The sequence below is a fragment of the Perognathus longimembris genome, chromosome 4 (assembly GCF_023159225.1).
Source record: "Perognathus longimembris pacificus isolate PPM17 chromosome 4, ASM2315922v1, whole genome shotgun sequence".
Taxonomy (NCBI): domain Eukaryota; kingdom Metazoa; phylum Chordata; class Mammalia; order Rodentia; family Heteromyidae; genus Perognathus; species Perognathus longimembris.
Genome location: NC_063164.1, coordinates 68,613,154 through 68,631,237, shown reverse-complemented (window position 1 = coordinate 68,631,237; position 18,084 = coordinate 68,613,154). Strand labels below are relative to the sequence as shown.

The 18,084-nt window shown below is 38.2% G+C and overlaps 1 protein-coding gene across 3 annotated transcripts in view; it reads right to left on the bottom strand.

The window, feature by feature from the left end:
* Cacnb4 (calcium voltage-gated channel auxiliary subunit beta 4) overlaps positions 1 to 18,084 on the bottom strand; it is a 276,637-nt gene that overhangs the window by 11,506 nt on the left and 247,047 nt on the right. For all 3 annotated transcript variants that reach the window (XM_048345471.1, XM_048345472.1, XM_048345474.1), the window contains 3 exons: positions 14,853 to 14,962; positions 11,580 to 11,731; positions 9,867 to 9,962 (listed from right to left, as the gene is read on the bottom strand). In XM_048345471.1, coding sequence (XP_048201428.1) covers positions 9,867 to 9,962; positions 11,580 to 11,731; positions 14,853 to 14,962 — 358 coding nt within the window. The remainder of the gene's footprint in view (positions 1 to 9,866; positions 9,963 to 11,579; positions 11,732 to 14,852; positions 14,963 to 18,084) is intronic.

Here is an 18,084-nt window from a genome sequence, read left to right as displayed (position 1 = left end):
TGACCAAAAGGGAACCCTATTTCATTGTTGGTGGGAATGTAAACTGGTTCAGCCACTCTGACAAGTGGTATGGAGAGTCCTCAGAAGGCTAAACAGAGAGCTCCCCTATGACCCAGAAGCCCCACTTTTGGGCATCTACCAAAAACCACAAACAAGAGCACACTAAAGCCACCAGCACAACAATGTTCATCATAGCAGAATTTGTCATAGCTAAAATATGGAACCAACCCAGATGCCCCTCAGTAGACAAATGGATCAGGAAAATGTGGTACATATACACAATGGAATTTTATGCCTCTATCAGAAAGAATGACATTGCCCCATTCGTAAGGAAATGGAAGAACTTGGAAAAAATTATACTAAGTGAAGTGAGCCAGACCCAAAGAAACATGGACTCTATGGTTTCCCTCATAGGGAATAATTAGCACAGGTTTAGGCTAGTCACAGCAGAGGATCACAAGAGCCTAATAGCTATGCCCCTATGAACGCATAAGATGATGCTAAGTGAAATTAACTCCATGCTATGGAAACAAGTGTTATATTACTGTTGTAATTACTTTCAACGTGCCATGTGAAACTGTAGCTTCTATTGTTGATGATCCTCTTGTATCCCTTCCTGTGGTTGTCCCGGCGCTATCACTGTATCTCATCTGAATACACTGGATACTGTATATACTGGTATTAGAACTAGGGAAGGGAAAGGGAATATCAAAATCGAGAGACAAATGATAAAAAGACAAACGACTCCAAAAGTAATACTTGTAAAACCCTTTGGTGTAAACCAACTGAACAACTCATGTGGGGAGAGGAAAAGGGGGAGAAGGGAGAGGGGAATGAAGTAACACACGGTATAAGAAATGTACCTGAAAGACTAGGACGACTCCATCTTGAAACTGCAACCATCTTGTTGTTTGTGTTAAGCTAAGAATAACCCAGTACATACAAAAAACCCAGGAAATGGCTTGTTTATGGTGAAACTAGCCAGAAATTGTAGATTCCAGGAATGAAGTTGTTTGTGCGGATGTTTGTGCCGAAACCAACTGGCCATAAAGCCCATTTCCCGGATGGCCCAACGGGTTCGGGAATGTTCCAGATACTTTGACCACCCTGGAATGTCGGCAGACCAATTTTTAGAGAAACCCTAGCCCCGAGTCAATCAGATTTGTCCTCACACCCCAATCCTGCCTGCACCTGGTTTATGTAACTTTGTGATTTTTTTTTCCTTTAAATACCCATGTAAAACTCTACTTGTGGCCTTCTTCCTAACCTCCGCTGTGTCGGTGGGTAGGACGAGGCCCGAGTTGCAGCTCGCCTGAATAAAGCCTTACTTTTGCATTTCGGAATGTCTGGCTCTCGGTGGTCTTCTTGGTGGTCTCCTTGCGACATGGGCATAACATGCCCAAGGCCTAAGTATGAAACTGTAATATCTCTGTACATTAATTTGACAATAAAATAAAAATAAAAAACAAAGTAATGAGTTTATGCTTGTCAAATAGTATTCCCCACATGATTGGGGCAGCGACCCAACAGTATGTAACTAAATTCAAACAATTACTCAACATATAAAGGTCAAAAATTGACCTCTCAGGGGAATACAATAGCTCAAAAGCTAGGTATGTACGTTCATATAAGACTACTGTCGACATATGGTCTAATATCGACATTACATTTAAAGCCCTAGGCGAACTTTCTTGGGCGTGGCCACGTGGCTACTGTATATGTTCTTGATACATTGTGTATTATATATATGTCTACCTGACCTAGAGAAGAGATAGAAAAACAGGATGTAAGATATCACAAGAAATGTACACACTGCCCTACTATGTAACTGTACCCTTTTTGCACAACACCTTGTCAAAAAATTTGTGTTCAATTAATAAACAAATAAATTAATTTAAAAAAGTAATGAGTTTATACTAATATGTGTGTTAATAAAATGTAAAAACAACAATGAAGAAAATAAAGCAAGAGAGGAATAAAACAGGAAAGCAGTATCCTATTTACATTATTTATTTATATCTGTTTATATCCTATTTATATCTACTTGGCTATTTGACATCTTGTACTGTCAGTACTGTACCCACACTTATATTAGAAGAATTATTTTTTTTTAAAAAAAAACACTTCTCTTTGCCAATGGATAGCATGGCTGTTTTCTTAAGTCATTTTTTTGCAAACTATTCTTTTGCACTACTAAGAGATAGCTATGTGGTAGAAGATGGTTTTAAATTGCTTTTAGTCTTCCAAAGAAACAGAAAGAAAAAGGAAGCAAATTTCAGCTTCACAATGAATATTCACATGGATATCTTATTTTCAACTGGGGAGAATTTCACAGCAGTATATCTGTGATAAGCTTTCTTTCTATTTAGGAAATAACACCACGGCATAGACCAGAGTGCTAACAAGTCAGTATAAGGGGCTTTTAGAAAAAGCATATACACAATGAAAAGAGAAAAAATTCAATGGGTTACATGAACCAGTTTTGGTGATTTTTAAAAATAAGTATTTAATATTTAAAAATAAATAATCAACTCCTTGCTATGCAGGAGGTGAGGCTCACAGCATGGATATGGAATTCAGAGAGCTATTTAATCAGCAAGAGTCCCAGGCAGTAAACAGCTCCCACTCAGTGACACTATGTCCTTTGTGAGAGCCCTGGCTAAGGGTGACAAGAGATGTTTTCAAATCACTGTCACAACCATAACCTCTGACATTCCAGGATGAGATAGTTTCTCCAGCTGAAGTAGGTGAAAATGGTGTGGCTGCCAAAGTAAATAAGTAGCAAAGGAAGATGTCAAAACAAACGATTAAAAATTCAGGCACAGCAGGTCTTTATTCTGGATAAGCATTTACAAAAAAACTAAAAACTAAAGCCCTGTAAATAACTAAGCATAAAAATTATGTAGACCAGAGAACAACCATGGCAGGGAACAAAGGGAAAGAAACAGAGAACATTTGCAATGTCTTTTTTCCAGTAATTCATTTAGCCACCTGTCTGGCTTCCAATTCACAGAGTAAGATATGGCTATCTTTCCTAAGAAAGCTAACTGTCTTAAGGTGAACAGTCCTGCTGGTTTCCCTAGGGATGGGAGACAGGGAGATGTCAGTGCTAAAACCCGGAAAACCCTCAGCAAATTGAAATGATTAGTCACTCTCACTATCACAAGAGGAGATACAGTGATTTTAAGATCCCACCCTGAGGAATGAAGCAAGTTCCATTTGTTTAAATGGTTTTGGAAGAAAAGTTAGGAAGTGGGATTGTGCAAGTCATCTTTAACAAGCATGAAATACATATTACTTCATAGCTCAAAGGGGGTAACTTCATTAAGATGAATTTTTTTAATCCAGGAAGCTATTATTGAATATTTAGAAACTCATTAAGCAGTTTTAATGTAAAGGCTTTCTTCTTTGCTAAGTATTACCTAGAAAGAGGATTAAAAACATACAAACTATCTCATGTTTCTGCTTTTCTTTACATTGTTTTGTGATACACAGACAAAACCTTCCTATTTCTAAGTGAAGAAAAGAGGTAGTGTGGGCCTGTACATTTCCATCTCTCTGTGACTAGGACACAGAGACTGAAAGTGTCATCACTTCAAGAATGACTGGTCTCCTGTTCAGTAAAAAAAAAAAAACAAAAAAACAAGGGCTAAATGGCATAATATGCAACGCTAATTGTAAGACAGACAGCCAATGTCCCTTCTATTTTTAAATTGCATATATATGCTTTATTATATATTTATACATTAAATACATTTGTATTTATGTATGTGTATTTTTTCTTAATTGTTCAGTCAGCTGCACAGATTTGGGAGACCACAGAACTTCTACAACAAGTAGCATGTAAGTCAGTATTCACTGTAGAGTTCTCTTTCAACATGAACTAATTTTTCAGTGTTGTATAGATAAGTGAAACTTAGCACTCATTTATTCATTGAAAGTTTTTCCAATGCAGAAGCTGGTCTTGATGCATGTTTTATACAAATGCGTTTATATAAATATTTATATATTACATATATTGTTCTTACTAGTATATGCCTGTCTGTCTGTCTATCTATCTATCTATCTATCTATCTATCTATCTATCTATCCAGCTATCTATCTAAAGTTTTGAAGTCTTGAGTACATAACTCACTGGTCAGCTGGTGATAGGAATCAAGTTAAAGTTTTTTTTTTGTTGTTGTTTTGTGCTGTTTTTTTTTTTGTTTATTTTAAAGATCAAGGTTGCTTTATAGAGCTAAAGGAAAACTGACTAATACTGTAGGGCTCTAGCAATTGGTTTCTGGGAGGTCCCACTTAGTGAGTTAACCAGGAAAACAATGAGTTCCTGCCACTAATTGATAGGGGGCAATTACTGACTTTGATTCCTTCTACTTCATCTCTTATTTATGACATTCATTCTGAATGCAAACATGTTCTCTTCCCCACGCTCTTCTATCCTGTCCATGTCTTTCTTATCAAATAACACCTGCCAGTGTTACGACCTGCAGAAAAGGCACCCATGCTTTTAAGTTCATCCCAATCAATACATTATATCATAGCACTGGTGGGATGGAACTGTCTTGAACTCTCTGTCCTCAATGGATGCCCAGGAATGGTATATAGTTTCCCTTTCTCTGAGAGAAACTGAATTTCATGTAGCTTTGTTTGCTGAAGGGAACAAGTGAAATCAATTACTCTTTTTTCAAAATGTACCAATTGGGAGAGCACTTCAGATAGGTGAGTGAATCCAGAAGATTGTCAATAATTTAAGTAAAATTCCTTAAAAGAGAAAGTTGAAAATCACAACTGTGAGAGCAATATGATTAGAAACTAGACACCACCATTCTTTCATCCCCTTCAGAGCTCTTGCCTTTAATAGGATAAACCTGAGTCCATCATCACTGGCAAATGAAGCAGGCTAGAAGAGAGCAACTATGGTTAATGTTAGTTTTCAAGGCTGTCCTTGAGCTGGATTCTCCTCTTGAAGAAAGAGCAATCAATGTCATTTTATACACAAAAAGCCATCACCCAGCTCAGAGAGCCACAGGACCAGCATTTGGAACCACAAGCCAGCTTGTAGCTAAGGAGGATTAAAGGATTACATTTCATTTATATATTCAATTGTCTATCTGCTTTTCCCACTGCATTATGCAGCTCTTGTTACCATAGTACTGGGACAATCTGATGTTGGCCTTCTTAAAAGGCACCACTCTCAACTTATCTGAAGAGAAAAATGTACCAGTACCAAACTAAATTTACAATTATAGATGGTAAAGCACCATCAGTCTGCTCATATAAGAAACAGTGCATGAGACAGGCCCAAGGGTCCCAGTTCTATAGGCTCATATTCTTTCTGCATCCTAACAGTCCACCCTCCTAGATCATTAAAAAGGGTCACTAATTCATTGATATTGCCTCCTTACATTGAGATGGAAGGTTATGACCCTCTGCTTGGATGTGATTATTTTGATAAGCAGAATACTATGGAAATGAGGCTGCGTTGGTATGTAAGTCTAGTTCTTAAGAGAATGCTTGTTCTATTCCTATGGAAGAAACCTCAGGAAATAGCCTGAGAAGAGCTGGCTGGGTCCCCTAAATACTCCCAAGTGGCCACTGTTTAAAGTCACTAAGTTAAGGACACAATAATAGACAACAACTTGTCCTAGAATATGGTGGCAACTTCTTTTAGCTAGCTAAATTATGTCTGCCTCCTGCTTCTACAGATCCTGGCTGGAACACAGCTACTTCCATTGTTTTCATAATGTCTATGGCTGTTCAAAGGCACTGAGTGGCTTTACAAAGAGACCACTTGGCTCACAAACCTAAAATGTTTACTAACTGGCTCTTTGCTAAAAAAATATTACTGACTCCTTTCCTAGAAAAAGCCTTTCTTGACCTGGAAAAATTATGTTAAGTGAGTCCCAGAGAGACAATGGATGCATGTGTTTTCCCTTATATGTGGAAGTTAGGTTTAGCTTATAAACTTATAAGTAAGTACATTGGGTGGTATGAAAGTGCATTAACTGAATAAGGTAGGCTCAAGGAAGAACTCAAATAGTGTAATTCCTTGGAAAGGGAAAGTCAAAAGTTCAGCAAAATAGAACAGCAGGAAAGGAGTGGGGTGGGGTCAAAGGGAAAGGGGTAGACAAACATAGATAAGCAGATGGAGAGAATGCAGTTAAGAATCCAATGTATATCCTACAAAATGAAAAAGAGTGTGTGTGAGAATGTTGAAAGAGATGACATTGATCAAGACATAGTGTATTCATAAACTGCTTTGTACATAAACTCCTTTGTACAACTATTTAATGATCATAAAAAGTTTTAAAAGAATCTTTTAAAAAAAAGAAAAAGCCTTTCCTATCAAACTTATTATTCTGTCTCCAGGACAATATTCAAGCACTAACCTATTGTTTTCACAATGGACAGTCCCACTAGACTAGGACACAAAGATCTTATGCTGATTTGGGGCAAGGCACATAGCCTTTGGAAAGCCAATTTCCTCTTTGGAAAATGAGGAGACCGGACTGGATCAGACTTTCTCTTGAAGAGTGCTGTTCAACATTAACCCCCTAGGATGCTCTGTGGACAAGCAGATCTGTAGTCAACCTATAGAGGAAGCAGTGCATGCTGCCTACCTTAATGGGAATATCAACTGAACATTAGCATAGTTAGGCTTCTGCAGTAAAGAAACCAGACTCATGTTTACCTAAGTGTTTTCTTAGATGTTTTTGGCTTCTGGGCTCCTTTTCCAAGCCGCCTGCTGTCATTATAGCAAGTCCAAATTGCGGAATACACATACTTTAGGAAACTCTATATTGGGTGATCTTTGCAGTCTGTTTTGATCTAACAATACCTGAGTCTCTAGGATTCATTCATATGACTATAAAGCATTTGACATTATTCCACAGTTCTTGTAGATGTCACTTCCAGAAACTGTTGCCTTTCGTTTCTTTGTGATAGGATTTTACTGGTGGCCCCTGCCAGTAAAATCTGCTGACTTTTCAGACACCAGATGCAGTGGCTGGCTAATGAAGCAAGTTGCAAATTTCCCTAAAGGAACTAAAATGACACTGTGATGATCAATCTTTGGATGACAAGTATAATAGTGGCCTTGAAATAAAGGGAGGCTAATGCAGACACATTTGTAAATTACTACTGACTTTTATAATGTGAATATTTCTTCATGTGTGTCAAAACAGAGTGTACAATTCCTTCTCTGCATTAGAAATGCTATGTGTGAAATAGGAAATGTTTAGAAAATGTTAAGTATCAAGTAATTTCACTTGTGTAAGGTATACTGCTTGGCTCTGCCATGTAAGCTCACCAATTAAATGAAACAAGGGAGTATATGTCTTGCTTGGATAATGACAGGGCAAGGCTGCCCTCCCTTGCAGTGTGGCTGGTAGAGATGCCAGACCTGGGGGCAAATGCTGAAGCTGACTACAGTACTGCTTGTATGTATTGTAAGTATGCATTTTTTTTCTTGACTCCAGCATTTTAGAAGAAACAAGTTTGTATCAAGTTTCTTTTTTTTTTTTTTTTTGGCCAGTCCTGGGGCTTGGACTCAGGGCCTGAGCACTGTCCCTGGCTTCTTCCCGCTCAAGGCTAGCACTCTGCCACTTGAGCCACAGCGCCGCTTCTGGCCGTTTTCTGTATATGTGGTGCTGGGGAATGGAACCTAGGGCCTCGTGTATCCGAGGCAAGGCACTCTTGCCACTAGGCTATATCCCCAGCCCCGTATCAAGTTTCTTAATAGCTAAAATGTCTCAATAATAATAAGACAGGTATTTTCCTTCTAGGAATTATACATTTAAAAAATTATAAAAAGGCATTTTCTCTAAATCTCCTGCATGTCTATTTCCATTTGGGTTCTGCTCCCCAGAATACCACACTGATATAAACAGCCTTATTAGATTGTCCTAAACACTGGAAATGATAGCATAGTCCTTGGCTTTGGGGAGCTGGATAATAAAAGTTTGTCTTCCTTCACCTGTGATATATCAAAGGGTTAGGAGCTGAGGGACACAATCCTTTTGAAGTCATACATGGCTTAATTTAAATATTTCATGGTATAAATGGACTTTTAGGGGGGTCAATGTGATGATAAACTTCTTAAAACAGAAGGGGCCAAGCTATGGGAATTATCTGCAGTGTAGCTAATCCTGCATGTATGTGGGCGCCTCGGTGGTGGTGGTGGTGGTGGTGGTGGTGGTGGTGGTGGTGGTGGTGTGTGTGTGTGTGTAGGGTAAGAGAAGTTGGGAGAAGAAAAAACTGGCTGTGGAGCCAGATTTAGATCTAATCTTAATTAGCCATCAGATATTAAGAAATCCCTTAACCTTTCTGTTTTTACTTGCCTCAGCTATAAAATGGGAATTATGTAGTCTATTTTACTAGGTAACTGTGAGGATTTCAGATCATCTCTGTAAACCAAGTACCACACCATCTGGCCCACTGTAAGCATCTAATGAGAGGATGAATTATTACTCCTCTTGCCTGAACATCTTTTCATTCATGAAGCACTCAACATATGTTTATTATAGGCCCACCATAACCAAAAAGTGAAGTACAGCAGTGAATGGAAGAGGCACTGGTCCTTACAAAGTCCAACTGATCAGACATGGCATGGTCAGAGAGTGCCTTGGTAATAACACCAGAAACAGAAACTCTTAGTACATACTGTGTGCCAGACATTGTTCTAAATGCATCCACACACATTCACTACTTGAATCCTTACACCAGCCCCAGGAAGGCAGGAATTTGCCCAAGATAGCATAATTAGTCAGTGTGCATTTAAACCTAACTCTATGGCCTCAGAATCTGTGCTTTGATTAGATAGATTGTATTGCCTCTCTGAAATTTTAAACTTGAGTTTTATGCTTCCAAAGAGCATAAATGATCCTTATACAAATATATCTTTAAAACAACACTGTGAATCAACTTGAGTAAAAAGGACAGTTATTTCCTTCAGCAAAACAGAAGCATAGAAACAGTAATTCAACTAAGCAAGTGGAGACACTGGCTGGCCACCAGTAACCCCACACCTCAGGCCACCTCCCCTGACCCCTACCCAGCAGCTGTTTTCTGCTAAAAGCTCTAGGAGAAAAGTTGCTAGAGGACAGTTTTTCATTCCTCAACTCTGGCCCATTCATCTGTTATAACCACAGGGTTTTTCTAGTTCCAACTGATTTTCGACCTTCAACATCACAATCTTCTGTGCTTGCCAGACCCTTCTGGCAGAAAAGTTAAAGGAAAGTCAAACTGGCATATTTTATTTTGTTCTTTCTTTTTCTTAAGACTGTCCATGTAGCTAGGCACTAGTGGCTCACACCTTTAATCCTAGCTACTCAGGAGGCTGAGATCTGAGGATCATGGTAGTTCAAAGCCAGCCAGGGCAGAAAAGTCCATGTGAGCCTTATCTCCAATTAAGCACTGGAGAGCTGGAAGGAGAGGTGTGGCTTAAGTGGTAGAAGGTCAGCTGTGAGCAAAACATGCCAAGCAATAACATCCTGAGTTCAAGCCCTAGTACTGGCACACACACACAACATACACGTGCGCACACACACAACATACACATGCACACACACATCCCTCTCCACATGAGTGAATACTATATACTATGTGATTTGCTGAGCATTTACAAGGTATTTAATATTACAGGAAGGAAAGCAGGCAGTAGACATTTAGTTCTTTTATTACAAGGAAGACAGATGCCTGAGCATCACCAACATATCTGCAGCAGCTTGTTCCAAGGGGTTCTTTAGATTTACATCAAATACCACCATCACCATAATTCTAGTGCAAACATAATAACACTTATAAGAAAGTCATCTCCCTCTTCTAACTAGTCAAGGATGATGGAGAGTAAAAATGGTTCTACTTACAGGAGGGCATTGTGCAAGTTTATCAGCTGCCACCAGTTGAACGTTCAAGTGTTTACTTTGGGATTTTCCTCTAGATTTAATCAACCGCTGTAAAACCTAACAGAAGAAGACATAAACCTGAGGCATTGTCAATGAGTTGAAAAAAATAAACAAAGATTTTTTTAGGATCTGCTCAGCCCTAAGGATTAGTAAAGAGGAAATACAATGTGAGAAACCATACTCAATATAAATTCTGAAATGATGTCATCCATTTACACTGGCTTGTATACTAGCTTGTATATGCCCATCCTATTCTAGCTTACTGTAAGGGCTTGGGAGGACATTGGGCTCCCACTCCAGATTTTGAAATCCCTTGAGGTTTCAGAAAATCCTGACAAAGTTATACAGGCTGCTCCATACCAGCTCACTTATGTTAAGTAATATGTTGATATTACTCTGTTGAGTAATATTTTGGTTCACTTCCTCCATGTCAGATAAATATCAAAGTCAGCTTTTAATGTGGTTCTTTTTGTCCCTAATAATCAATGAGACATTGCAGTTTACTTTTATACGAGTCAGACTATTTCATGATTGTAAATCTAGGCAAAACATTTACATTGGTACACTGCTAAACCTAAGCCAGCAATGCATTTAGCTATGTCTTCTGCTCACTGCTGTCACCGTACTTGGCCATATATATTTCTCTTCTTTAACCTTTTTTTTTCTTAAGCTTACCTCCGGCCTTTTCCTCCTAAGTAGTGCTAGTCTATGAGCACAGGTGTGGTCTATGACAGACTGACCTCTCCTCCACTCCAGTGGAGAGTCCTTGAATCCCTAGCACCAAGGATCCAATCTTGATCCCTAGCAGGAATCAAGGACACTTCTAGTGGTTAAGGCAATTTTAATATATTCTAATTGCCAAAGGCCCTTGTTAGTCAGAATTCCCAAGGTCGAAGAAGCAGTGCCTGTTGATGTGGCAGAACAAGAACCATTTAGGAGGGAGAAGGAGGCACAGCTTCTTGGAGCTTTCTCTACCAGCGACAGGAGATTATTGCTCTGCTAGGAAGTTGAATTTCGATTTAAACAAATAAAAGTGCATTCTGAGACATACTGAAATTTGTTGTTAATTGTTTTCAGAGATATCTAGTATATAGTAACTTTTTAAAACACTGTCTCTCAATAAAATGAAAGAATACTCAAATTAAGAGGCCAATCTGGAACTATCTCACCTCTGCTTTTCTCTCTCCAGTGGCCTAAGGCAAATGCTGCTTCCTCTCAGAGGATGTACATTCCCAAAGAACTCAATAGTAACACAAATGTCAAGGTCTATAACATTTCCATATGAGATGTTTTCATAGTGATGTTTCATTCAATATAACATACATATAGATACTCTCCTCGAGTTATATGCTTTCCCACTGGAGAAATTCAAGAGTTAATATTATCTAAGAAATTTACCAAGATAGAACCTATACTCTATTCTATCTTGCCCTTTAATTTTTTTGTTTCTATTATATACTTACAGAATTGTCTGTTTGGGGAACCACAACGGACATTCCTTCTTGAAGGAACAAACTATTCTTTATTTGCTATCTCAAAATTCCTAGAACCTGAACACTGTTTTCAAAGGTGCTCATCAAAAGAATCACACTAAAATATTCTTCTTGTCCATTAGCCAAGAGTATTTCAAAGGAAATATGCTTCTAATTGTTAAGGCAGCAATGAGATGATTACCTTTGGAGATGAGACTTTTACATGAACAATAATTGGTGCTAAGGAAGTCTTTATGAGTTGTGCTGGGTGATTGATGGTGTCTGCGTCCAGAACAACCAGCTGCAAAGATCTTGCCAGTTCAAAGATTCTTTCAATTTCACTTTGTACTTCCGCTAAAAGAGAAACAATAAATAACAGACACTGGCTATTCCCTGTATAATTTATGTTAAAAAGAAATAGAATGCCTTCCAGATACATTTATCTACATTGTAAACACACTGGTTTGGGGGTTGTTGGGTTTTTTTTGAAATTTTATTGTTCTAATTTTAAATATATATATATATATATATTTTTTTTTTTTTTTGGCCAGTCCTGGGGCTTGGACTCAGGGCCTGAGCACTGTCCCTGGCTTCTTCCCGCTCAAGGCTAGCACTCTGCCACTTGAGCCACAGCGCCGCTTCTGGCCGTTTTTCTGTATATGTGGTGCTGGGGAATCGAACCTAGGGCCTCGTGTATCCGAGGCAGGCACTCTTGCCACTAGGCTATATCCCCAGCCCCTAATTTTAAATATTTTTCATGACAGAGATGGATGGTGTTTTGTACAAACACCACCACCACCAACAACAAAAAAACCCAACGCAGTTGGAAGAAACTTGAGATAACTCTTTTGACTTACTTCTTATATACTTAACCTAATGTATGTACTCAGCCTAATATATGGTGATACTTTTTTGTTGCTTTTGATTGCTGTTTTATTCTAAAACACTGCATTTTAACTGTGGAACTGGAAACCACATTTAGGAAACAGCCAAATACATGTGTAAAACAATATCATCAAATTTCACTGAAGTATTTCTGTATCAGCAAGTTACATATTAACCTTGTATGAATATATGATTTTGAAAATTCTCTACAACTCACTTGTTTTGACTGCTGTGTACACTTTTGTACACTTACCCAAATGTTACAGTTTCTGGCATCATCAAGTCTAATTGAACTACAATCAGTGAAGTTTTTCAGGGGATAACTATCTTCTTTTTGGAAAAAACAAACAAATAAGGCTAATATTATTAAAATGACACAATGCATCTAGGTGCAAATCAGGCTGTTTGACTACAACAGCTAATCCAGCCTTCTCAGCGCCCGCCCCCTTTTTTTGAGGCAATGTTTCCTATGCAGCTCAGATTGACCTTGAACTTGTGATCTTCCAGCTATAGCCTCTCAAGTGCTGAAATTGCATGCATACGCCACCACACTTGGCCAGTAATTTTTATTGGAAAACATATGAGTAAAATATATTCTTATTTTCTCAAATTTAAAAACTCATCATATATTTTAGGCTCTGTATTTGTTAGGCCCTGTACAATGTAAATCAGACTATTTTATATTCAGAGAGATGACTTCTGTTTCAGTTTTTTATTTATCTTTATGACTACAGGTATGAATTAATAATGTTTTACTCAAGTACAAAGTACACATAGTAGGAAAAATTATGAAACACAATGTTGAGCAAAGACAATGTTGCTCTAAATATTCTCATTGAAAGGGCATACATCAGAAACACTCATGATTTTCTTTGCTTATCTAGTACAAATTCAAGTTTGTATCAGCCACCAAAAAAATTCTTTCTTCTTTAACCAAAACAACTGACAGATATTCAGCATCAGAAGTACTAAAAATTATCATGTAACTCTATTGGGAGAGGAACTTTGCATAATAGGAAAAAATCTTACTTCCCATAAAACTCACACATGTCTAATGCATAATTATTAAAAGTATGTAGAGAGTCAACATATCATTATTTTCTATGTTATTTAATAGCAGTGGCCTGATATTATGAAGGAAACTTGGTTTGTAGGCTTATTTGCTAGCTTCTTCTAAAATCATATTCTATATTTGTTAGTAATAATAAACATGAGCTCCCTTCCCTTTGCTGACATGTCAGAAACAGATGTGAAATGATTTTTTCTTAAGAAGAAAATTTGGAAAAGGTTATTCTTTTTTCGTAGTAAGTTTCATCAAGATGTTGAGGAATGTCGTTTATGTTTTTTATTCAACTGCCACTGGCTTAAGGGAGTTTATGGGCAGGACTCTCCAAGAACATGCCTACAGGTTTGAACTTCAAATCAGGATGCATGATATTTTTTAAGCAGCAAAAAGGCAGTAGCAAAGACTAGATTGTCCTGGTACAAGAAACTATCAAGGTACTCTTGGTTTGTCTGCACACCTCAGAAACATCTGGGCATTAGTTAATCTGAACCAGCAAGGAGGTTACACGTGGTTTCTGCCAGGAGAGGATGTGCACACCACTGCTTAATCAACACAGACCCTTGGGCAATGGCACTCTGATATAAACACTGGGTACAGCAAGCATGGAGGCCACAGAGGGTCACATTACATACTAGGGTGAGGCAAAATCATATTATGCAAAATCAATCTATATGTATCTATATTACAAAAACAAAACTGCAGATTCAACAGAGAGAAAGGCATTTTTAATCCACACAGCTCATTTTCTTCAAGGAATAAAAACCCTTCAATTAAACTAATCACAGCTACCCAGAATGATTTACAGAATGGTTGAGGATGAAAACAATCCATTAGCAGCATGGATTTGGTTCTGTCCATAGCCCCTCTCAACCACAGCCTTTTATTCCTCTTTATTATGGTGAATCTTAGGATACTAAGATGGCAAGTACCCTAGAAAAGATGGATCTAAATTTCCTGCCTGTTAATGGTGGTCACCAATTCCACTTAAAGGTATGACTGTTCTGTGTACCACCAGCTATCAACAGTAGGAACACCATTACCTAACTCTTCTAAAGATGGGAGGAGGCTGAGCACCTCATTTCCTTTCATGCCAGCTGTGATGCAGGTATGACACATACCATTAACCTCACTGAAAAGCTTAGGCAAAGTAGGGATGAGTGATTTCACGCAGTTAGTCAGTAATAGACTAGGCAAACCCAAGGAGTATTCTTCTTACCAGACTACTAATTAGCTAATTGATGAGAGGGGGTGGGAGAGAGGGAGGATGAGAGGGAAGGAGAGAGAGAATGAAGTAGGGACAGGGAGAGAGAGAGGGAGAGGAAGGAGGAGGAAGAAAGAAGGAGAGACAGAGCAGGCTCTGATTGCTGCAGGATTATGCTCCTTTCCCATCCCTGGATAGCATTCTCTGCAGTTATCCACACTTCACTCTTCAGAACAGGAAGCAAATTAGAAAAGACATTCACAAATACACACATCCTGGCTGGAAGGCACAGCTTGGAAAAGTGCCATATTTGAGTATCTTACCTAAGCTGGATCTGGTGTTTGAACGTTCAATTATTGCTCTCTTGCTGGGATTATTTAAGACAGACCTCTTAGCAAGAGAAATGTCAGCTGTCACTCTTGTTATTGATATCCTATGAACATGAACACAGAAAAGAACAAGCCAGTTACAGTGTTACAAGGCTCTTCAAATGATTTGTAACCACAGTACTTAATAAACCACTTAACATACTACAGTGGGACCACAGTATAATAAACATTGGCCACAAGTATTTTAAACAAGCTTTGGCTAGTATTAAAATTCCAGTGCAGCAAATGAAGGAAGGGTTTTGGCTATTTAACTGAAAATCTATTCCAATAAAAATGTTCTTACTCCTTATGCCTTGCCTTGCAAAATTCCCTTCATAATGTGAACCACACCAGAAGGGAATCAAAACATGAATAAACCATGCTCTTTCTAGGAAGCAGCAATACAGTTTCCTCATAATTCACAGCTGCTTTGCTCTTGAACAAGACCTTCAGGAACTACAAAGGCTCTGTCCCAGCATTTCAATTTTGCTGGCCAATGGGGTAACTCTCTTCATTTTGATCATCAAAGACAATCAACCAGTTGGTGGGTAAGTTGCATTCCTTATGCTTAAATGTTAATTCATGATAGATGGAGTATTTATCCCCAGTTCCAAAGGAAAGCTTCATTTTGGATCTGGGAAGACAAAACAGTATGCAAAATATGGTTCCTTTACTGCAGCCACAGAATTCTTCAGCATATTTGCATATAACTTTGCTTATGGCTGCATATGGCGAGCAGTCCTACGACACTACAGGTGAGAGCAATGTGAGAACCATACCAGAATTTTAGTACGTACAGAAGAAAAGAATAAGGTAGTAAATAGGGAATTTGAATATCACTTATTCAATAAGACCACCTGGAATTTACAGTTTTAAAACCATTTTAAATTGGGATTGCTATCATCTCCCTGTTGAATACAAAGCTCCCCTTTCTTTCTGGACCAGTTACTGCTGCCTTTCTCAGCTCTCCACAGCTTGGCTGAATTTTCCAAATGGGGACAAGGAAAGTAGCACTGCCTCTTGTTAATACTCAATGGCCTTGAACTTGAGATCCTCCTGCCTCAGTCTCCAAGTGTTGGGATCACAAGCATGTACTTCCATTCCAGCTATCAACTGTTTAGAATAATAGTTTCTGCATCAAGGAAAGTCAAATTTCCTAGCTCTATAGAAATCAATTAATGAATGTTGCTTCTAACAATGTGAAATGGTTGTGAATAGATACAAATGCTGTGGGTTTTCTTTTTTCTGAATTACAAAAGCACTTTTACAAAGCCGTTTTCAAATATAATGTTTTTAAAAGTACAGAAAAAAACGCTTCGTATGTTAAAAGTGGAGAAAAAAGAAGGCCTGTAATCTTAGCTACTCAGGAGGCTGAGATCTGAGGATCACAGTTCAAAGCCAGCATGGGCAGGAAAGTATGTGATACTCTTTCTCCAATTAACCTATAAAAAGGTGGAAGTAGAGCTGTGGCTCAAGTGGTAGAGTACTAGCCTGGAGCATAAAAACGTAGGGACAGCACCCAGGCTCTGAGTTCAAGCCCCAGGACTGGCACAAAAAAGAGAAAAAGTTATGGAAGACAAATGGCTCCTTTTCCTATTTTGTTTGCTAATGAAATATACATGTACAAAGCAGAGCTCTGCCCTAGAAACCTATTGGAGAAAATTGAAGTTTCTCTTGAAAAGATGCTTACTATCATTAAACTCAGACACCAAACCCCAAAATCTTCTTTTGTAAGAAGGCTCCCAGAAAGACAATTACATTCATTATCAAACAATTTTAAAATACATTTTCTACTTCTTTTTTCTTGGTGGGGAGGGGCTATACTTATCCCCTGTGGTATCTGTTTCCCATGCATCTCTCAAAAGAGATGTCTTTAATTGGACATGAATCTCTAAAAAGTTCTCTTGGCAACCTAACTGTGGCACAGTGTTAATAGGTAATGGCCAGAAGGTGAAAGACCAATATAATGAGAACAGATTGGGTGTAGCAGTGAGTACCACTGAAAACTAGCAAAAATAATTCCTGATTGCAGTAAATTTGAAATTCAACTGCTGCTTATATCTACTTTGGACACACACACACACACACACACACACACACACATATACACACCCTCTGTTGGTTCTGAGGTTTGAACACAGGACCTAAGGCTTACTGGGGAGATGCTAAGCCATACTTCAAGTCTTGTTTGGGGCTGGTTAGTTTTTAAGGTAGAGTATCACTTCCTGCCTGAGATCACACCTAGGACATAATCCATCTACTGTAAGCTTTCCAGTATTTCTGGAAGGACAGGAATGTATCATCACATCTAACTCCTCTCCATTATGATGAAGTCTCATGGACTTTTCTGCCTTGATCTGAAGTCTTCCCATTCTACCCTTACAAATTACTAGGATTAGAGAAATGAGCCATGACACGCAGGTGGAATTCATCTGAATTGCTGCCATCCAGCAATTAAGATGATTAGTTTTCTGTGATTTTTCCAATGGAAAGAGATTACTTTCAGTTATGACATATTCATCAAAATAGTTATTGCCCTGTTACAAGGATAACAGAAAATGCTTTTCTACTCCTCATTTGCTACATTTAATAAGAAGTCCATTCACTTTAATATTAAAAAAACTCCAAGCAACAATAGGAAAGTGTTTTGAAGAGCATAACAATAAACTGTTATGGAATAGCATGAAAGGCCCAGGAGGGCTGGAGGATTTCCCTGGTTCTTTGTCCTGGTGGTTGTGTGACTGGGGACATATCACACTATCCTTTGGGCCTTCTTATTGTAATCACTAAAATGATGAGAGCAGATTTCTCATAACTTTCTCATGAGTTAACTTTAGGAACAATCATATAAAAAAGCTTTCTTAAATAATTAATTATTCTTGTCTACATTGAAAAATACATCAACTTCCATTTATCCTATCCTTAAAAGCTTACTATAAACTATAGATGAGTAAGTTAGGTCAGACATGATGTAATGAAAATCTACTAATTTAAACATTCAAGTTTAACATAAAAGTATTCATAATCTCTAGTTTTGAGTGTCTATCTATAAGGCAGCATTTGAATAGAGAATAGTGAAGGGAGATGATAGGAGAATGAAACTGGTTATGAAACATTCACAATTGCAAATGGTTTGATTTCTTGGCTTGGCAGCTTCATGACACCATCAATGGATCCCATTTCCTGT